The following is a 22,348-nucleotide window of genomic DNA, read 5'->3' as shown; positions in this document are numbered from 1 at the left end:
ACTAAGTGACGCGCCGTTGCTATGGATTACGTCAATTCTCGTGCACGAGTTTAGCCCACTAAATCACCGAAAAACAAGGAAATAGCCTAGGCTAGAAATGAATTCCTATTAAGTAGTTATAGTGCAGTTAGCAGAATACACGCATGATGACAATTTTGTGCAGACCACGATAATGACGTTGTAGCCTGCACGTTCAAGAGAGAGAGAGAAAGCAAACAATAAAAATACGTACAATTTAAAAGAAAATAAATGTTATGAACTACTATGAAGTGTTGACTGATTTGTGCCAAGGTCTCATCTCATCTCATTTTCGTCCGCTTATCCGGGGTCAGGTCGCGGGGGGAGCAGCTCAAGCAGGGGGCCCCAGACTTCCCTTTCCCGGGCCACATTGACCAACTCTGACGGGGGGATCCCGAGGCGTTCCCAGGCCAGTGTTGAGATATAATCTCTCCACCTAGTCCTGGGTCTTCCCCGAGGTCTCCTCCCGACTGGACGTGCCTGAAACACCTCCCAAGGAAGGTGCCCAGTGGGCATCCTTACCAGATGCCCGAACCACCTCAGCTGACTACTTTCTAAGTGAAGGATCAGCGGCTCTAATCCGAGTTCCTCAAGGATGGCTGAGCTTCTCACCCTATCCCTAAGGGAGACACTAGCCACCCTTCTGAGAAAACTCATCTCGGCCGCTTGTACCTGCGATCTCGTCCTTTCGGTCATCACCCAGCCCTCATGACCATAGGTGAGGATGGGAACGAAGATCGACCGGTAGATCGAGAGCTTTGCCTTGCGGCTCAGCTCTCTTTTCGTTACAACCGTGCGGTAAAGCGAACACAATACCGCCCCCGCTGCTCCGATTCTCCGGCCAATCTCACGCTCCATAGTACCCTCACTCGCGAACAAGACCCCGAGGTACTTGAACTCCTTCACTTGGGCTAAGGACTCATTTCCTACCCGGAGTAAGCAATCCATCGGTTTCCTGCCAAGAGTAATGGCCTCAGATTTAGCGGTGCTGATCCTCATCCCAGCCGCTTCACACTCGGCCGCCAGCCGATCCAGTGAGTGCTGAAGGTCACAGGCCGATGATCCAATGAGGACCACATCATCTGCAAAAAGCAGTGACGAGATCCTCAGACCACCGAACTGCAACCCCTCCCCACCACGACTACGCCTCGATATCCTGTCCATGTATATCACAAACAGGATTGGTGACAAGGCGCAGCCCTGGCGGAGACCAGCACCCACTGAGAACGAAACTGACTGGCTGCCGAGGACGCGAACACAGCTCTCGCTTTGGGAGTACAGGGATTGGATTGCCCTGAGGATAGACCCCCTTACCCCATACTCCCGCAGCACCTCCCACAGTTTCTCCCGGTCATACGCCTTCTCCAGATCCACAAAACACATGTAGACCGGATGGGCATACTCCCAGGCCCCCTCCAGGATCCTTGCGAGAATGAAGAGCTGGTCCGTAGTTCCACGTCCGGGGCGAAAACCGCATTGTTCCTCTTCAATCTGAGGTTCGACGATCGGCCGAACCCTCCTTTCCAGCACCTTGGAGTAGACTTTACCAGGGAGGCTGGGAAGTGTGATACCCCGGTAATTGGCACACACACTCTGGTCCCCCTTTTTGAACAGGGGAACCACCACCCCGGTTTTCCACTCCTTTGGCACTGTACCCGACTCCCACGCGATGTTGAATAGGCGTGTCAACCATGACAGCCCCTCAACACCCAGAGCCTTTAGCATTTCTGGCTGGATCTCATCAATCCCTGGGGCTTTGCCACTGCGGAGATGTTTGACTACCTCAGTGACCTCCACCAGGGAAATTGACGACGAAACACCATCAACCTCGAGCTCTGCCTCCAACATAGAGGGCGTGTTATTCGGATTCAGGAGTTCCTCAAAGTGTTCCTTCCAACGTCCGACGACCTCCTCAGTTGAGGTCAACAGAGTCCCACCCTTACTGTACACAGCTTGGATGGTTCCCCGTTTCCCCCTCCTGAGGTGCCGGATAGTCTTCCAGAAACACTTTGGTGCCGACCGAAAGTCCTTCTCCATGGCCTCTCCGAACTTCTCCCACACCCGCTGCTTAGCCTCCGACACGGCAGCAGCTGCAGCCCTTCGGGCCCGTCGGTACCCTGCAACCGAGTCAGGAGTCCTCCAGGATATCATATCCCGGAAGGCCTCCTTCTTCAATCGGACGGCTTCCCTGACCACCGGTGTCCACCACGGTGTCCGAGGGTTACCGCCCCTTGAGGAGCCTAAGACCCTGAGGCCACAGCTAGCCACCGCCAGCCTTCCCCCCTACAACCCTTAGGCGCAGGGATGCGACCCTCTCGTCTACCGGGGTAAACTCCAACACCGCGGCGCTCAGCCGGGGATTTATGAGTATCCCCACACCCGCCCGGCGCCTCACGCCCTTGGCAACTCCGGAGAAGAATAGAGTCCAACCCTTATCCAGGAGTACGGTACCAGAGCTGAGACTGTGCGTAGAGGTAAGCCCCATCAGATCTAACCGATAGCGCTCCACCTCCCTCACAAGCTCCGGTTCCTTTCCCCACAGCGAGGTGACGTTCCACGTCCCCAGAGCCAGCTTCTGCCGCCCGGGTCTGGTCCGTCGAGACCCCTGACCTTCGCTGCCACCCATGTGGCTGCGCACCCGACCCCAACGGGTCTTCCCACAGGTGGTGGGCCCATGGGAAGAAGAGAGGGGGGGTGCCACGTAGTTTGTTCGTGCTATGCCCGAACGGGCTCCGTGGCAAACCCGGCCACCAGGCGCTCGCCATCGAGCCCTCCGTCTGGGCCTGGCTCCAGACGGCGGCCCCGGGCTTCCTCCGGGCCGGGTCACATCTCTTCTTTCGTTGTTCATTGAGGATTTTTGAACCATTCTTAGTCTGGCCCCTCACCTGAGACCACTCTGCCATGAGAGACCCTACCAGGAGCACAAGGCTCCAGACAACACAGCCCTCAGGTTCACAGGGACACGCAAACCTCTCCACCACGATAAGGTGACGGTTCCAAGGTGTTTACCTAAAATGTGTTTTCAAAGTGATCCCTAAATGCCAGTCCACTCGGTTTCACACGGCCAAATTCATTGTCATGTTGATCGCCATCATCATCATCATCATCGTCTGGCTGTGGAATGTTCCTCCGCTTGCAGAGGTTGTGTAGAATGGCACATAGAGATTACTGTGCTTGCCCTCTCTGGGGTGAGGCGTATTTCGCCGTGGAGGACATGAAACCGACGTTTCATCTGCCCAATTCCTCTCTCCACAACATTTCGTGTATGTTTGTGTGCTCTAGCATATATGGAGGAACAAATAAAAGGCGTGAAAGAGCCAATACGATGTGTTTTACGCATAGGACTAAGCGTAATCAGCGTAATCACTTACATGTTATACTTTAACTGTGCTCCCGGTTGTGGATTGAGGTAGGGTGTCTAGAGCCACGTCTTGCATGGATAGTCACCGTCACCCAGCAAGGGACACCCAACTGGTACATCTCAAAAAGCTGCCTCAGACCGCTCACCATTAAAATGCGCGAATCATAGTAGCTGAAGATCCAGGCCACTTTGCAACAACATCCAGTAGGCTATGTTAAAATTTGCATCCAAAAACAACCTGCGTGTTGATGGAATGCACTTTCTTCCTATTGACGAACACGTCCTCGTTTTTTGATCGCGCAATTATTTTTATGTGCGTCCCGTCAGTAGCACCGACCACACCGGGCATACCTGTAATTGCCATGAAGTTGGCTTTGATCCTGTGTAATTGTTGAATGTCCAAAGGAAAGTTTATGGCACGGCTGACTGATGGTTACGATATTTTTAAATCGTCGGCATTGCAAAGTTGCATTTCCCCTGTTGCTAAATAACGTAGTTTGGCAAACATTTTATTTCGGGACAAATCAGATTATTTCTGTTAGTCGGGGATGTTATTGCATTGCGCACTAACTCCACAACAAGTTTAATACCCTAACATTTCGTCTCGCCGGCATTTTACGATTCTTTGTGAATAGGTCTTACTGAGTTAGGAGTCCTCTTGAGGACTTTTAAGCTCTCCTAGACTTAGGTGCTACTTTTAGGCCTAAAATACTTTGTGAATTGCTCTTAGTGAAAAAAGTTAGGAGTCCTAAATTTAAGAGTGACACGCCCATTCTTTTTAGGAGTTACTCCTAAATTCGCCAGTTAGGACCTACTTTTAGCCCCAAGATCCTTTGTGAATACAGCCCTGGTGTTTTTAGTGATCCACAGAAGTTGCACACATTTTATGAAGAAAAGGGAGTCCAGCCAAACACCTCTTATATTACTTCCAATCAGGCTTAAGAAAAGCCCATTCCACTGATACCCGACAGCTCTCTTACAGACTTCCACAGGAAAGAGGTGGATAAGGGGATTTTTTGTGGCATGGTGTTAATAGACCTTCCAAAGGCATTTGACAGTCCAGAATGATTTCCTCTCGAACAAACTCAAAGCCCTGGGATTTCTGATACATCTCTCCAGTGAGTGAGGTCATACCTGGTTGGCAGAGAACAGGTGGTCGATAGGGAAGGGACCTTGTCCCAACCACTTAAATTAACATGTGCAGGGTCTATACAGAAATTCTTAAGTTGAATTTACTACCTTTTAATAAATTCACCATATTTTTTTAATACCAGCACAACTTCAATAAGTGTCTTGCTTCGCACTGATTGGTATTAATTTCGATAATGACCGGGGGCGTTCTATATATTATTACACGGCTCCTTGCCAAAACAGCAGAGAAGTAGTCAGCCAAGACATTGACGTCGCTTATAGACCGGACATGCTGGGGTTGATAAATTACCGGACTACTTACGGAGTGATAAGAAAGACGTGAATCAGGCAAAAAATCCACTTTCGTTGACAGCGGTCAAGTTCGGTATGCATAAAAGTACCGACGGATCAATTGCGAAATACTGCAGCTGCTGATGCCATCCTTCTAAGTTATAAAGGTAGCCGCACCCACCCCAAACCAATCAGAATAAATGTATGCATGTCGATTATAGCGGACTACACCACTTCTATTCCGCATGGAATTATATTCCGATCAGAGAATTCCGATTGAGCCGTATATATGATAATTTTTCATTCCGATTGAGCCGTTCTTCCACTTCTAATCGGATCAGAAGTGTCCATGTAAACGCGGCTGTCTACCGGTCACACCGGTCTCACGGTAACGTCAAAATATATACCGTAGCGCAAATTCACACCAGTGTACTTTCTAGAGAGGGATTATCAGTCTACGTCACTCCCTGCTCTACGAGCATGTCATATGCAGAAAGAGACGAGAGCGACAAGAGCCGCAATTACCGTTTTATTAAGACTGATTATCCCATTTATTCTACTTCTTGCTTGCCAACATAAAACAATTCAAATACTTTAATAATTATGCTTTCTAATTCGTTTTGCATGCTTATTAAATGTATACTCTGTTTCAGTTCCTCTTCCTCTAAAAGTAGTCCCCTTTAATTACGATCGATCAAACATGTTTTTTACACTTGAAGGGCATTATCCCGCTTATACCATGGTCACTTGCCAAAGAAAATAAATTAATATCATTCATTAAGTGGGAGAACTTGCACAATTGGTGGCTGACCGAGTACTTTTTTGCCCCACTGTTTATATATATATATATTTTTTTATGATTTCACTGCATGATTATGTTAGTAAAATCATTTCTCACTGAAATACAAATTGAAAGGCAGAATAGTCTGTATTACAGCATAAAAACAGAAAAAACCAATGAACTCCCCCCCCCCCCCCCCCTCCCTCCGTCAGTCAAGGCATGTGGTAATAGCGTCACTCAAAAAATAGCCAATAAATTATTTTGTTTACCGGAAGAGCGATTTGGAATGAGAAAATGGCTTGCTCGAAAATAAGGAAAGTTGACCCCGAAAACAGACATTTTAAAGATGAATGGACTGACCAATACATGTTCATTCTCCCGCAAAGTAGTACCAAACCTTTGTTGTGTCTTTTATGTGTTGAAACCGTGGCGCTGATAAAAAGTGGGAATATTTAGCGGCATTACGAATCCAAACAGATCCCTCGAGGAATAGTTTCCCCAGCAGTCAGAAGTAAGAGCGTGGAAAATATCCGAGCTGAGAGCTCAGTATGAGAGGTCTACGCGTGTCTTCACACACTCATTTAAAGGCCAGCAACGTGCAAATGAATGCTCACTTAAGATTGCATGGATTTTGGGGCAACATAAAAAAAACTTTCAGTGACACGACTGTTGTGAAGCAGTGCTTGAACGCCGCTGCCGAGACATTACTTGAAGGTAAACAAAGGGAATTGTGTGAAAAAATAAAGCAAATCCCAATGTGAGCTGCAATGACAACCAGAAAATCCGAAATGTTATCAGATGACACACTGTCACAGCTTGATGCGGCTGTTCAGAGGGTCCCATCCTAAGCCATTGATGAGTCTTCAGATGAAAGGATAATGCCCAGCTTTTGGTTTATGTGCGATTGTTTCATCAAGAAAGATCTGTGAGGACCTGTTGGGTCTAACACCACTTGAGACACACAAGACGAAAAGATATTTATGAGGCTATTAAGGAGATGCTGTCAAAGAGGGGGATTGATCAAACAAAGCTTGTCTCAGTCACTACAGATGGGGTACCCGTTTTGCTTACTTGAAATGTAGGCCTAGAGTACCTGTTTTGCTTACTTTACTTGAAATGTTAATATGCGTTACTTTGTCTTAGTAGTTTTTCATGGTTAAAAGTAAGCTATTTGGAAATTGAAAATAAGAATAATCACCGGGCCATTCGTTTCAAAGGGCATCGTGACGGTCTATACGTTCAACATAAAGTGTACATATTTATAATTCGAAATTCGTCCCAGCCTTTATACAACAGATACTATAGGGTCTATAGCATATACCCGGGTTTTCTGCTTACAGTTTAATGTAACAGTAAGCTGACATCGCTAATAAACACCGCAACTGCAAATTAACCACACAGAGATAACCATGGCAACCGGTCAAACAAATGTTCTTTTTGCGATCATTCTGCGCGCGCATCCGCCGTGTTGATAAAAAAAATAATCCCCCTATATGTTTATACTGTACAAGTCTTTAAATATCGATTCCTCAAGCCCGAGGTCTGAAAATTTGCATTTCCCCATTATTGTCTTTCAAATGACTAACAGAAGCGAACTCGCAAAGTGGTTTGGCAGCAAGCCAGCCGGGTGTATCCAGTTTGTTCCAGCGCACGCACCACGTTACATTATTGATATCACTCAGATCCTACATGCAACATAAAAATAAATCCACGCAAGTTTTAGTAATTTTAGGAGATAGGCCTGCACGTAAATTACACAAATTGAAAAAGTCATAGGCCTTGTTGGAAATGTAATGCCTCGTCAGAAGATTTATTTATTCTTAATGGCCTTAATTTGGGCTAATTACATTTGCTACCTTTTAATACCTTTGACCTTTTTTCCTCAACGTTGTAGTCCATGTGCTGGGAGTTTGTTCTCCATGTTTTAGTCCATGTGTTGTTTCTCCCTTTCCATCTTATGGACTACAATGGAAACTAGCCTTTGGGCTTTATTGTGTTTTTTTAATCCTTTCCTCACTTATGTTAATTGTTGTTCAATAAAGTTTTCAATCAATCAGTCAGTGTTAGCGATGGCATCAGATAGTGAAATGACAAGTGTTGCATGTGTGAATGATATGTTTTGCTCCATGTCAATAACTTCATTTTGTGCAGCCAAGCAGCTTCTTCTTAGGTATGGCATATTATACAAGGCGTTCATCATGCCTTACCTTTGAAGGAAGGGGAATTCTGCGTTTCTGAGTCTTCATCTGTCTCTGTGGGGGTTCTGAGATGGGGGGGTCCATGCCCTTCACTCCTGGTGAAGCTCCGTCTCTTGCGGGAGGCAGCGAGGACTCATGACCTGAGGAACAGCCGTTTAGTTTTTTGCTCACAGGGTCAGCGCCAGAGATGAAATCCTGAGCTTCTTGGTCCCCACTACCAACAGTAACCCAAGGACGCCTCATGAGACGTCCAATCACATCCAAAGAGCAGCGAGTACCTGGTTGGGTGGGGACCTGTGGGGCATGCTGTAGAGACGGGACCGAAGGCTCAGGTGCAGGTAAGACGGACTGTTGCTGCCGCTGGCTCAGCTGGCTCAGCACGGCTGAGGGCTCGGGTTGAGACTTCAGCTCCACTGGAGGAAGGACCAAAGACAATATCCTCAGATACATACTACATCCATTTTTGATGTGGCTAGGACATTCTCTTTATATTAACTGTATGATGAAGATGTTAACGATCTACTCGAGTTAAATAGAGAAACCAGTCCCATGTTATCTATGCTACAATTAAACAGTTTTTTAATCCGATTCAAGATTTCATGCTACAACATTCATCATGTCTTAGTGCTGTGCAGTATATGAAGGGGAATACCGGAATTATGTTGCGCCACGATATGTATTTTACTTTACCGTTGATACCAGTTATATATTCATAAATTCTAATTTGTAGAGATGTCCGATATTATCGGCCCACCGATATTATCGGCCCGATATTAGCATAAAAATGTAATATCTGTCAATATCGGTATCGTGTTTTTTTTCTTCCTTAAAACCGATTTTTTTTTTTTTTTTTTTTATAGCTCAAATAAATGTTTTCAAAATTGTGCAGTACAGTGCACATTGTAATTGACTCATATTTATGCATTTATTCAATTAAGGTTATTGAGTTTTAGTTAAAGAAACATACTGCTATGTTGCACATAGTTGTTCAGGTACAATGTTTTATCATTTGTGAAGTCAAGTTTGCCCTATTTGTTGTGGGCATTGTCAAGATTATCTCAGGGAGAGTGTAATCCAAACTGTTGCCTGAGACCATTAAAAAAATAAAAATAAACATGGCACTTTTCCCTTAAATTAAGTTGAAGTATTTTTCTTATTTTGCACAGACAATGTTAACATTTGGAAAGCCTTGTTGCATTCAAGAATGCATCCAGTGGGGCATCACAATAACATTAAACATGTTGTGTTAATTCCACAACAGGAGATATGTAATATTACCTAAATTAGGTTTGAGGAAAAATAACCCAAATATCGACATCGGTATCGGCTGATATCAGAATCGAAAATTTAGAGTTGGACAATATCGCATATCGGATATCGGCAAAAAAGCCAATATCGGACATCCCTACTAATTTGGCATTCATATTGTTTTGTTTAAACTTTCCCATGAGTGATAGTCAGGCCTGGAATTTCGTGATTTTAGGGGCAAGGGCACTTGGCCTGCAGCGAGGCAATTTTTTGGAGGGCACAAAGGCAACATGCCAGGGCATCAAGGCCATCAAGTTAAAAAACATGATTTTGATTTCACTCAAAGACAAATCAATTTCTAAAAGCATTAATGCCTTTACTATAACACTTCTATAGAAATTGTTCATTGTTTCGTGTTTTCTCTGCATCTTCCAGAGGACTTTTGCGATAATTCTCCACGGTCCTTTCTTGGCATTCTTTTAATAAAGGAAAAAAGGGAATTTGTTGAATTTTTTTTAATGTTAAAACTGTTTTAGCGTCTATAACAGGGGTTTTCAAAGTGTGAGAGAGTGAGCCCCCCCTCAGAGAAAAATTTTCAGCTGAGCCCCCCCCCCCCCCACACACACTTTTTTTTTTCTAAATACCTGTGTTTTGAAAGCCATTTTAATTATTTTACACATTTTAAACATCTCTGATCATAATTTTAACATTTGAAACATATTTTTTAATCATTACAACATCTTTGTGTGTTTTTAAACACATTTCTTAACACAATTTAACAACTTTATCTAAGCATGTTTTAGCTTAACCTTTTTTAAATACATTTGAACATCTTAATCTGTGTAAACTGCCAGTCGAATCAGATCTGCATTTTCAGTCCAGAGATTAGACTAATCGGCGGGGTTTGTTTATCGGCGTTGCTATGGTGACCTAAATTATTATAAGCAACTGAAAACGATGCCGGTAAGAAACTAAAACTGATTCTGAAAAAAGTATAAATGCTATCAAAATTCCGTTTCGATAGTATTGAAGATACAAGTGTGTAGATTTGTTTAATGGTTTGAACGATGGTAAACGGTTGGAAAAGGAATGAGTTACGATGTCTAGAAGTAGGTGTATCAGAATGGGCTGACGTCTTCAATGAAAACAGCTGAAAACGAAGCGGTATGAAACTAAAACTGTGATTCTGAAGAAATTTTAAATGATATCGAAATTCTGTTTCGATATTATTGAAGATACAACTGTGTAGATATGTTAAATGGTTTGCACGAAGATAAACGGTTGAAAATTGATTCAGTTATGTTTCTTCTACAGTTGAAGTACGACTGATGATTTGAATCATCGACTTTCAGGGTTTTTTCGGGTTTATCTTTTTCTCACGTCGCGCCCCCCCTGAAGAACTCTGGCGCCCCCCAGGGGGGGCGCGCCCCACAGTTTGAAAACCACTGGTCTATAAGATTAGAATTTGCACAATAAAGTAATATATATGTTTTGAATAACACATTATAAATACGATTATTTCAAAGTGACAATAACATTCCCTCTGCTATGTTAGAGACGACGTAGGCATCAGCCCAAAGATTGTGTACGTATTATCACTGACATTGGGTTGGCCTGTGTTGCCAGCACTGGCGACATTGGCGGGGCATCAATTACTGATCCTAAAGCAGTTTTATTTCAGAGTGCAGCAAAAAGCTCCGCTGCGCTTGAGCACCACAAATTCTTGGGAAAATATAGCTTGTGTGGACTCTACCACATTACTTGGTCAATAAAAGAGCTAAGCTACTGAAGAATATTTGATTCAGAAAACAGCTACTTTTTTCGAACGCTTACATTGTTGTCATACTGTGGATCAGGGCTGGGTAAAAATATCGATTCATCAATGCACTGCAATTTATTTGTTCTCGATTCAATTTTGATTCAGAACTCTTGAAATCGATTATTTCCATAAAAAATAAATTTAAAAAAAAGCATACTCAGTAGGGCTGTAACGATACGCATATCGAAACCGAAATCGCGACACTCAGAGCCACGAACCTGTCTCGCGGTATGAGAAGGCAGAAGCGCGATACGCCCTTTCTAACTCTCCGGTCAAATTGTCATATTGAAATTTGCTAATAATTTGTCTAAATAGTAGTCTGCTGACACTGCCCCCTCTTATCGATGCCGTAATTATGCGACGAGATGCCCTCTCTGTGATGAAAGCTCTCCGTGGCTACGGAGGATTGCATTTCTCCACAGCCGTCGAAGTCCTCATATGTGATATGAACAACATTTATCCAGAGTGGACCAAGCGCGAAAAAAATTGCCTTTGTGATCCCCGTCTCTATTGTTTTGTGTGATTTGACCGGCAGTTTGTCTGCTTATAGGTCGGAATGAAGCGGCCACCGATTGACAGGATGGGTACTTTATTCTACCGGACTCGTTCGCTCCTTCACTGGAAGCACAGGCTACCGCTCGCTCTCCTCGCTCGTCCACTCACTGACGTCACACACACACACACACATACGCACACTGCCATTCTCGCGCACACACATAGGCCTACGCTGCTCGTAACACTATGCCTCGTTATTGCAACGTTCGTGTTAGACGTTCATGTTATTTCCCATCTATTGAAAGTTAGGATATTAAACATGTTGCATTCTATACGGCCTCATTATTTAACATACATAGTCTGATAAGAAGCGCTAATAGGATATTTGACTAAACCAACCAAACTAGTTGAGGGCTTTTGCCTACCTGCAAGCATCCTCCATCTGCAATCTTTGGTTATTTATTATTTTAGCTATACTTTAATAGTATTCTTTCTGTTCAAATCTGTTCAGTGTTCCAAATTATTTGTTATTAAATGTTACATTAAGTTAATTGTTATATTGTTTAAATAAAATGCTTTTTAAATTTAAAAAAATCGTGGAATGTATCGAACCGTGGGTCAAAAATCGTGATACAAACCGAATCGTGAGTTTGTGTATCGTTACAGCCCTAATACTCAGTCATTGTAATCTAGAAGCGAGTATGCCTAGATGTACATGCCCTTTTACATTTGTCCATGTTATGATTATTACTTTTATGCTGCAAGTTTAGCTCAGGAACAATACTATACAATGGTGTATTCCTTTTTGCTAGTTAAAGCACAATGAAAGGATTTTTTGTCATCTGCACGTATTAATGAATCGATATCCAAGCAATTGGATCAATATCAAATCGAAAACGCCTCGAATGAAGACCTAAAGAATCTAATTTAATTTTGAGGTGCCTGGCAATACCCAGCCCTACTGCGCATCAGGTAGCCGTCAACAAGAGCTCTTTTGACGCTTGCATTTTTTACTGGTCACACTTGTTGATTACGTTACTGTTGACCAATCAAGTACATGAACTAACATTCCATTGCCGGTTGGACTTGACAGGAGAGGGCAGAGAGGCAGGGGGGCAAAGAGAACAATAAAAAAAGAGCGGGGAGAACCAAAGCCGCATTGGCGGATTTTCAGAAGGGCATCACGGCCAGACAAGAGGGGCAACGACAGCCATGGCCGTCGTGAAATTCCCACCCTGGTGACGGTTAATACCAAAATATTTTTATTTGAATGAAACAATACTGTTTCGGAGAAAGACGCATGTTGACCTATTTTGTTGAGCATTCATTTTTGAGCGAATGTAGCAACCATCGTGCGTCTGCAGCAGCTGTTTGCCAACACAGTAAACAAAATATATAGACACACGTGCATAAACAGCAAACACAGTGAGCAGGTCGACACTGATCTCCGACTGCGACAACGATGCGATATTTTGTAAGTTGTGTCACTGTGTTGTTTCAGCCAAAGGTGGAAACACCAGCAACCTGGTGAACCACATGAAAAAAATGCATTTCCGTCAATATGAGAAATGCACCCAAATGCGCCCAACAGTTAGCACTGGAGAACGACCCAAGGCGAGCAACTCAGCAATAATTTAGTCACCATTCACTAGCGGTGTTACACGTGTTCCCAAATTATCTGGTTCCCGATCACGTGCATGTGGCGGGCACAAGCATATTTATCAGATTAACCAGATGCGTCGGAGCTCACGTCAAAATATTTGTCGAAATAATTCTAAATAGTTTCAGGGCATCCTAAAGTTTGAAGTAAAGGTAAGTTTGATGCGATAGGAAGTCTTCCATGCAACATATTTCCAACGAAGGGTACCGATACCCAGTAATAACATTCCCTGGAGATGAATAATAATCACACATGGTATTCAGATATGTGCTTGAAAATGACATCATTACCTCCTTGTCCATCAAAATGTAGCATAGATAGGCACAAACATGAAATCATTTTTGAATAACGCTTTTTTGTATCTCGTTATTGATGGAAATGTGTGTCTTAGAGTACTACATTAAAAGGCAGCTATAACACTTGATTAGGGCCCGACCGATTCATCGGCCTGCCGATTTAATCGGCCGATTATAGCCTTTTTGAAAATAATCGGCATCGGCCAAAAAGACACGATTACAACCGATTTTTTTTTTTTTTTTTTTTTAAATGTTATTGCGCTTAGTATCCTGCAGATTGCGCTCCTACTCGCCTTGCTAACTAACAACTTTGGGTGGAGTAAAAAAGAGGAGATTGAATTTTACCGTACAACATGAAAGCACGCTCGCTCAGGCAGCTGCGCGCTCACCTCACCAATGTACACAAGACGCGTTGTTTGAGCATGTTGTGCCTGTTTTTCTTTAGGTCTCAGGCCATGTTAATTTGTTATACTGTAGACTCTAACGGTGAGACCATACTGCTCAGCACGCACGCGTTAGTCACTGCTCACGAGCGCAGCACATTGGGAGTTAGTTATTTATTTTACATTTTACATTACACTCATTTTTGACTGTAAATGTATTCTAAAACACTCAAAGGTTCTGCATTCAATTCACATTCGTCAAGTGTTTAAAGTATATTTAAGGAATTAAAAACTATGTTTTATAGGCTTTTTTTTGTTTCGTTTTTAATCGGCCGATTAAATCGTAATTTTTCTCTGAAAATAATTGGCATCGGCACTCAAAAATCAATATCGGTCGGGCCCTACACTTGATTATACTAAACGGTAACGGATAATAACTGGTGACATTCTATACATTATGAAAGACGGCAAAAAATCCAGTTTCCTTGACAGCAGTCATTATATGCTTAGCAACCAGTGATGTTGATAGGTTTTCAATGTACTGAGTCCCCGGGACCCACAGGTGGCGAGTTGGGTGGGTCCCTGAGAAATTCAATGGGTCCCGACTCCCCAGTTTAAAAAATGTGTTTCTTTTTTATTATTATTCTATTTCTTAAATTAAATTAATAGTGTTAAACTCCTTGATGGTGATATGATATGGTTATAATAAACGGATATATTAATGTATGTTCAAAATGTATCTGAAATTAAACAAATAAAATTCAAAATCTGAAAAGTTTATTGCAGAACTGTCACAGTGGCATGACATATTACATTCAAAACAAACAGGATTTTTGTGATTTTGTGATTTTCGGGATCTCGTTGGAAGCGCGATGTATGCGCAGGCGCCTTTTGGGCATAACAATATGGCGGCTGCCGTTCAATGTAGTTTTCATCACCACCACCGGATTATGTTTCATTTATTTCATTACAGCACGTCCCCTAAACGTTACAACATAATCGACACGAATGAGCACAGCATCGAGCAGTGGAAACGTGGGTTTATTTACTATGAAGTTCGTATTTTTAATTGTTGAAATGAAATCAGCGGTGACGAGCTAGTTGTTTTGGTAGCGGCTAAATTAGCATGTCGCGATACTTTGTACAGGGGATCACGTATGCGCCGAGTAGATGCGCAGAGGGTTGAAACAACGCTTGTCCGGTCTGCTCACAAGAAGGTTTCTTTGTCCAGTTACTGTGATTAAACACGAGTTGTTTAATGTTCACAATGTATCGTTTTTCATGGGGAAAATGAGATGCGTCCCCGGGACGCATGGATAGTGAGTTTAGTGCGTCCTTTCAGATTTTAATGCGTCAGCGACGCAGGACGCTGACGCATTAAAATACCTAGCAACATCACTGAGCAACGGTGAATTATCAAAAAATAATCACCGCCGGAAGTTATGAAGGCCCATGCAAGTAAACGAAGCATTCCCAGACCTGCAAACTCCTCAGAGTAAAAAAGGTGACAATGTCAGGGGGGGGGGGGGAATCATCGGTCCAAGGACTGATCGGTTTCTCGAAGTACACGGCTACTCGAATTCTGAGCTACCCTGGACGGGATTTAGCGTGAAAATTCATTACGGAGGTTGTAGAACACAATACAATGGACAGTTTTAATGACAGACTTCGATGTAAAAAAAAATTTAGCCCTTTATTATACAGAAATTTGCTGTTGGTGTATTAGCCAAGGACAACACCCTTACCAGATTATTTATCTAAATAGCCCTATGTTAGAATTTACTGACTTTATGCAAGGTCCACGTTCGTGCAGTACTCGGCGTTGACTCGGTCCTAAAAATACTATATTTTGTAAATTATGTCACATCAAAAAAGCGGTAGCTAACGTTAGTCGAATCAAGCAAATACGGTAAATAGCTGTTCTTGCTCCAAAATACTTGACTTACATTGAATTTAACACAAGATAGTTATTTTAAATTAGGGCTGTACGGTATGGACTAAAATGTATATCACGGTATGATTTGAGGCATAGACGGTAACGGTATTATATCACGGTATGTCAATTTTCTTCTAATTTCTATACAAATGCCTCTGAAGGGTTAAAATACTGGAAAGGCAGCAAAACCTGCTTAATTTTTTTTAAGTTACTTCCATCTCTAAAAAACACTAATGATTAATAGTATGGATTTGTTTTTCCACTTGCTTGCGGACCTTGCCATATAGTTTTGGCATCTCAATTTGGCTGAAGGGTGTGCGGGCATGTAACGCGTACCTGGGTTTTGACCATCTCTTTAAAGCCCTTTATATCGACCTTGCTGCGCGCCTTCGTGCTTGCGCAATAGCATACTTCCTGAGAAGGCAGTATCGCTGTCAATCTGTCCCTGGGAAAAGTAACGTGGTGCCGAATTGAAAAAGGAACTATGTTTCGTTACCATATTTTCAGTAGTGGCGCGTAACTTTACTTTTTACATGAAGAAGTAGTTAGGTTACTGTATTAACGCATTACTTTGTTACGCGTAACACAACATTGTCTACCGGTCACACGGCAACGTCAAAATCCATACCGTAGCGCAAATTCCCACTGGTGGACTTTCTATACCGTAGGCCTACACCCCTACTTCAAATCCAAAGGCGAGCTCAGTTGGCGCTGTGTGCTTCAAGATTCTGAAGCCAGTGCGAGATTCCGATTGGCCCAGAGAAATGTGAATTATAACAATTATGCAATAATGTTTCATATTAAGGACAGCCTTCCCCGCCTCCCCACCTAACAAACTCCGGTTCTACGCGATTCACGTGAAGGACCCAAGAAAACGGCGATTGTCGCCGAAAAGCGACAAGTTTGCAGGTGTGATTCCAGAGCATTGAGAAGAGCCGTGTAATAAAATATATTAACCACTACCTACAGGCAGTTTATGACATCTATAATGTCTGGTAGGATCTACAGGATTTTTTGTGTCGTTTGAGTTTGAGGCTGTCGTGCTTTCATTTTCTTATTCTCCGGTGTACTTTAAATGATATTTAAATTGTACATGATATATGATTTAATCCATATTAACTTTATTCATGTTGAATGTTTGCATCGTTGTACAATAAACAAACTTCAGGTTCATACTAAGTCCAATGACTCAGTCCTTCTGGATACATAGGGTTAATATACATATTTTACCTTTAACTAATGTAATATAACTAAGAAAGTCTACTAAAACGTGATTTATTTATTTTTCTTGTATACCGTATTATAATACCAATACCATCCGGACATTGGAAAATACTATGATATGAATTTAAGCTAATACTGCCCTACTTATGTCTGCAATTAAATATATGTATATAATAAACACATTTAAATCTTTTTTTGTCAAACTAGAAGTGAAGGTTTGACAATAAGACAGAGTTGGACTCACAATGATGTGCAGAAAGGGGTCCGTTGTCCATTCTCTGGGCCTTAACGTCCATAGAGGGGGAGGGGCCATGGTGTGGACATGCCTCTTTCACAAAGCTGCCGTTGCCAGGGTTGACCATCTTCTGGCTTGTCCTCTGGCCAAGCCTTGGGCTGTTAAGTTGCTCTGGTATCCTGACATCAGAGGAAGGCTTGGCTGCGCTCAGAGAGCCAAATCCAGATCCAAGCAGAGAGGACTGCAGCGGGAGCGAGAGACAAAACCCTAAGGACATGTGCAGTACTGCAAAACATGCATTTTCCTAGTCTCAGATAGGGCTGTGCGATATGGGAAAAAATGAATATCCCGATACATTTTCTCCATTTCACGATATATATTGATATTTTGAAATCGCACTTTTACCCTTTACTGTTTTCACTACAATCCCTGCAGACTATATACCATTCTTGGTTAACCTCCCAGCTGGTTTCCATCAAAGCATTTTATATTTTCATGTTAGTGATTAATCACTATTGAGTTGAAATAAGACAAAAAAAATATTCAAACAAAGCACAAACTGCAAAAACAATCTTCAAAATTACAAAAAAGGGGCAATATAAAACTGAGCAGCTCAGGGGGGGGGCCAGCGCCTTGCCGGGGTCAACAGATAGATAACTCCTCTCCCCAACAAACCACAGAGACCCAACCCAGTTAACTCTTTATGATTGCTTGAAGTAGGGTAAAACAACAATGTTTTCCGAGGCTAACTTATAGCTAGAGAAGTAGCATAAGACGAGGGAGCACCTTGTATTCCGATTGTGTGTAACTGTTACGGAGCGTGCAGCTGGTAAACATGACGACATCAGATCAGACATTACAAGCATTGGCGTGTTTTGCTTTACGTCTTCCTCTCGATATCAAAAAAGACTGCCAGATCACTGATCCCTTTTTAGTAATTTCAGGAACCAGCAGTTCGTCTGCTTCCATGTTTCATTTGTCGATTGAATTGAAGGCCGATTCATACCTCCGGATTCAGACGAAATTCATCCGTCTGATTACCAAACGCGGGACTACACTTCATACCTCCGTCCGGTTTCAGCGTTGTTATGGATGTTACGCAAAACATCCTCTAGAGGGCAGTGACTGTCGTGTCACAAATTAACGGCATCGACAATCGCAAACATGGCATCTGTAGAGGAGATGGTTTTGCTTCGTGTCATCCGAAATCGGCAAAAAAAAAAGTGCAAAAAGTGTAGGCCTAGGCGGAGGTAGAATGCGACACCTCACCAACCCGCAGATTATCTCCTCAAAATGTTGCGCCATTTTTAATTGACCAGTTATAACTCATTGCCAAAGCAGGGGAACAATAAAATAAAAAGGTCAGGTATATAGTATAATACAAGTATAAAACTTTAAATACAATATATATGTACTATATAAACTCACCGGCCACTTTATTAGGTACACCTGTCCAACTGCTTTTTAACGCAAATTTCTAATCAGCCAATCACATGGCAGCAACTAAATGCATTCAGGCATGTAGACTTGGTCAAGACGATCTGCTGCAGTTCAAACCGAGCATCAGAATGGGGAAGAAAGGTGATTTAAGTGACTTTGAACGTGGCATCGTTGTTGGTGCCAGATGGGCTGGTCTGAGAATTTCAGAAACTGCTGATCTACTGGGATAAACATCTCTAGGGTTTACAGAGAATGGTCCGAAAAAGAGAAAATATCCAGTGAGCGGCAGTTCTGTGGGCGCAAATGCCTTGTTGATGCCAGAGGTCAGAGGAGAATGGCCAGAATGGTTCCAGCTGATAGAAAGGCAACAGTAACTGTACGTCCACACCAGAATCGATTATTAAAATAATCGTTAGTTGCAGCCCTAGTGAACTCATTATCATGTTCAAGAAACCAGTCTGAGATGATTCACGCTTTAGGACATGGAGCGTCCAAAAAAAGCTGAAAACTGTTGAACTTTATGCAAATTACTATGACGCGTTTCAGCGGCAAAACACTGACAGCCAATCGGAATGTAGACGCTCTTCGCTCATAGAGTGAAAGAGCGTCAAAGACGCTTTGGTCGCTCATAGAGTTTCGCTGCGAATATTTCTGTTAACTTTGGTCGCTCAAGTCGCTCATGACGTACAATTCAAAAGTGCCTGCCGGTGTTCCCTGGGATCCACGCAAGCGAAGAGCGTCTACATTCCGATTGGCTGTCAGTGTTTTGCCGCTGAAACGCGTCATAGTAATTTGCATATAAGGGATGTCCATGGTTAACCGGTCAAACCTATTGATACCATTTTTGAGACTCCTTGAAATAGAACTTGTAATATTGCTTTAATTGCTGATAAGATGATGATAGTTCAAGATAGGACATTAAACAGGTCATAATTCTATCTTTACTATCTATTTTATATTACTGGGAAAACAAGTTCTCACCAAAATCTCAATTGTTATTTTTTTTTTCTGTTGCATCAACCATATTACTGAGCCGACCTGAACAAATCACATTTGACACCGTTTGTGACCATTGGTCAGTTTATTTTTTTTAAGCTAACTAGCTCTATATCCTGCCAATTTTAACATGGATTTAAAAACTGCATTACTATTTTTAACAGACGGGACTTTCTACACCGTCCGGTTGTGTGATTACTACCGCTGCTTTGAATGACTGTTGATGCACAACGTCTGCAGCAGCAGCAGCTGACAGTCTTCGGTTGGACTACTAGACGGATACCGAGTTTAAGGAGTTTTTTTAACCCAAAGACAGTGAAGGTACAACACTTTTATGTAGGCCTACAGTCCAGTGTTAAGATATGACCAAAATACAAGCTGTGGTCGCTCACACTAAAGCTCGATGTGGGCGTGCATGAACCATGATCCAACCTGTCGGCGGCTGGCTGTAAAGGGAGCGTGTCTATGTTCCCCGGGTCCTATGTTCCCCGGGTCCTATGTTCCCCGAGTCCTATGTTCCCCTCTTTGTATGAGACTGGGGAACATAGGACCCTTTTTTTTAAAAAAGGGTCCTATTTTCCCCGCTTTTCCCAAAAAGGGTCCTATGTTCCCCGATATGTGACCGGGGAACATAGGACCCTTTTTCCAAAAATAAGGGTTCTATGTTCCCCGGTCTGTTACTTTTTCCACCATTACTGCCAAATTCCGGCCGAGATAAATACCATTGGATGTCTTTACCTTTTGTCTTTACCTATTCCGAGAAGCCCAAGCCCTAAGAGAGCTCCCATGGTATTATTGGCCGTGATATTATTATACAATTATATTATATTATATACCATTATATAAAGAGCTCCGGGAGTCGCAAACGGCAACAATCACTTTCTCCTCCATGCTGCAGTTCACCCCGGACTGCGCTGCACTGAGTTGGCCGGTTGAACGCTGATTGGCCGTTACGTTACACATGTCAGTCACTCAGTGGCCACGCTGTTGAACGCCGATTGGCTGTCATCACGCGAATGTCGCGTCAAAGTTTAAATATTTTTAAAGATTGGTTGATTTTCCCAAAAAGGGTCCTATGCTCCCCGGTATGTATGGCTACAGGGGAACATAGGACCCTTTTTGGGAAAAAAATTGGTTGGCGAGTGTGTGACAAGTATTTTCTTTTACCCCTCACTCACGTTACTGCGTATGGGAGAGGGAGAAAGCAACCGGAGAATGTTTTAAACACGAAACCAAGGCAAGTCTCGGCTCCCGCATGAAAAAACCCAGATGACCGTAAAATACTCTATACTTTTATGCATCTCACACAGCTATTTCGGAGATAGATCGATTATATTCGATATATCGCACAGCCCTAGTTTCAGGGCATCTTAAAGTTTGAAGTGATGGGGAAGTTTGAGACGATAGGAAGTTGTCCGTACACGCATTTCCAAGCAAGGGTACCGAAACCCGGCATTAACATTGGCTGGATTTGTATAATGACACTGCATTATCAATAGGCACCAACATGGAAAAGGGATATAGTACATGTAGCGGAGCTGCAAAACGGCCCTAAGTCTTTTTGAAGGAAGATAAGCATATCTGCCTTTTTATCCAGAATTAACTGCTGTACGATAGGGCTGTGCGATTAATCAAATTTTGATCGTGATTTTGATTTTAGCGTCAAACGATCACAAAACTAATATAATCGAAATCTTTTTTTTTTTTGAAAGTTTTATAGAAAGTGCAGAACAGCTGGATACATATCTGCATTATTTTAGATTTTAACATTTTCCCATTTTGTGTATTTTTTAAGGCGAAATTTCAAAGGTCTCGGTAACAGTGTTTTTTTGGGAGAGACATACTGAATGAATACATCAGGCTTCCAAACTCAAAAATAATCGTCTGAATATTCGTGATTTCAATATTGACCAAAATAATCGTGATTATGATTTTTTTCCCATAATCGAGCACCCCTTCCGTATGGTGGTTCTACAAAGCTCTCAACCACAATTCAAACCCAAGCCGCTGAATGACAGCGGCCGAAAGAACTCAGAAAGAATCGCACTGTATATTTGCTTGCAAATCAGCCTTCTTTTTTTTTTTTTTTTTTTGTGTAGAGGTTCTAGAGATGTCCCGATCTCATTTTTTTAGCTCCCGATCCCGATATTTTCATGTCGCTTTTCCGATTTCCGATATCACTTTTTGTGTTGACAAACAACATTTAATTTCCTGTACATTGAGAAAGACTTTTTTTTTTTTTTAAAAAGCTTTTATTCTCTCACGTCAACATAACATAAGCATTACTTGTAAACATAACATAAAGTAAAGTTTTGGTTACTTAACTTATTTGAGGCAACAAGTTTCCACCCTTTTTTTCAAGTAAGCTTATTATTTTTTACAATGTGGGTGGGTAATAATAGTGTAATAGAGCTTCTTATTTCCTCCATCTTAATCTACTGCACTGACTTCTTCAGTTCAGTGCAGGTTTTGTTTAATGAAAATCAACATCTGCACCATCTCGGCTGACAACCGGTTCCTTTTCTCATCAAGGACATTAGCACTGCACTAAACAGTCTCTCACTGTCCACCGATGTACAAGGTGCACAAAGAAACTTTGTGGCTATCAGCCAGTGCGGGTCGCTGTGTAGCATGTGCCTGCCAGTATTGTAGAGGATTCTCTGACCTTGGGATGGTTTGTTCAGCCAGCATTGAGAAGAGCCGTGGAATAATCCATAATAATGTAAGGTTTAGAAGTTAAATATTTGAAAGTTGTAGAATAAATTAATATAATTTATATTGGAGTTAATTTTTCTAGAAATGTACTTACAATGTTTAGTCAGTTAATCATTTACAT

General features: G+C 42.4%; 1 protein-coding gene across 6 annotated transcripts in view; it reads right to left on the bottom strand.

Annotated features, from left to right (window-relative positions):
* LOC115556606 (ubiquitin-associated protein 2) overlaps positions 1–22,348 on the bottom strand; it is a 77,363-nt gene that overhangs the window by 40,695 nt on the left and 14,320 nt on the right. For all 6 annotated transcript variants that reach the window (XM_030373731.1, XM_030373733.1, XM_030373736.1 and 3 more), the window contains exons 12-14: positions 17,086–17,317; positions 8,059–8,193; positions 7,790–7,920 (exon numbers count right to left, since the gene is read on the bottom strand). In XM_030373731.1, the coding sequence (XP_030229591.1) occupies positions 7,790–7,920; positions 8,059–8,193; positions 17,086–17,317 (498 nt within the window). The remainder of the gene's footprint in view (positions 1–7,789; positions 7,921–8,058; positions 8,194–17,085; positions 17,318–22,348) is intronic.

This window comes from Gadus morhua, chromosome 13 (assembly GCF_902167405.1).
Source record: "Gadus morhua chromosome 13, gadMor3.0, whole genome shotgun sequence".
Taxonomy (NCBI): Eukaryota; Metazoa; Chordata; class Actinopteri; order Gadiformes; family Gadidae; genus Gadus; species Gadus morhua.
This window is presented reverse-complemented; position numbering and strand designations above follow the sequence as displayed.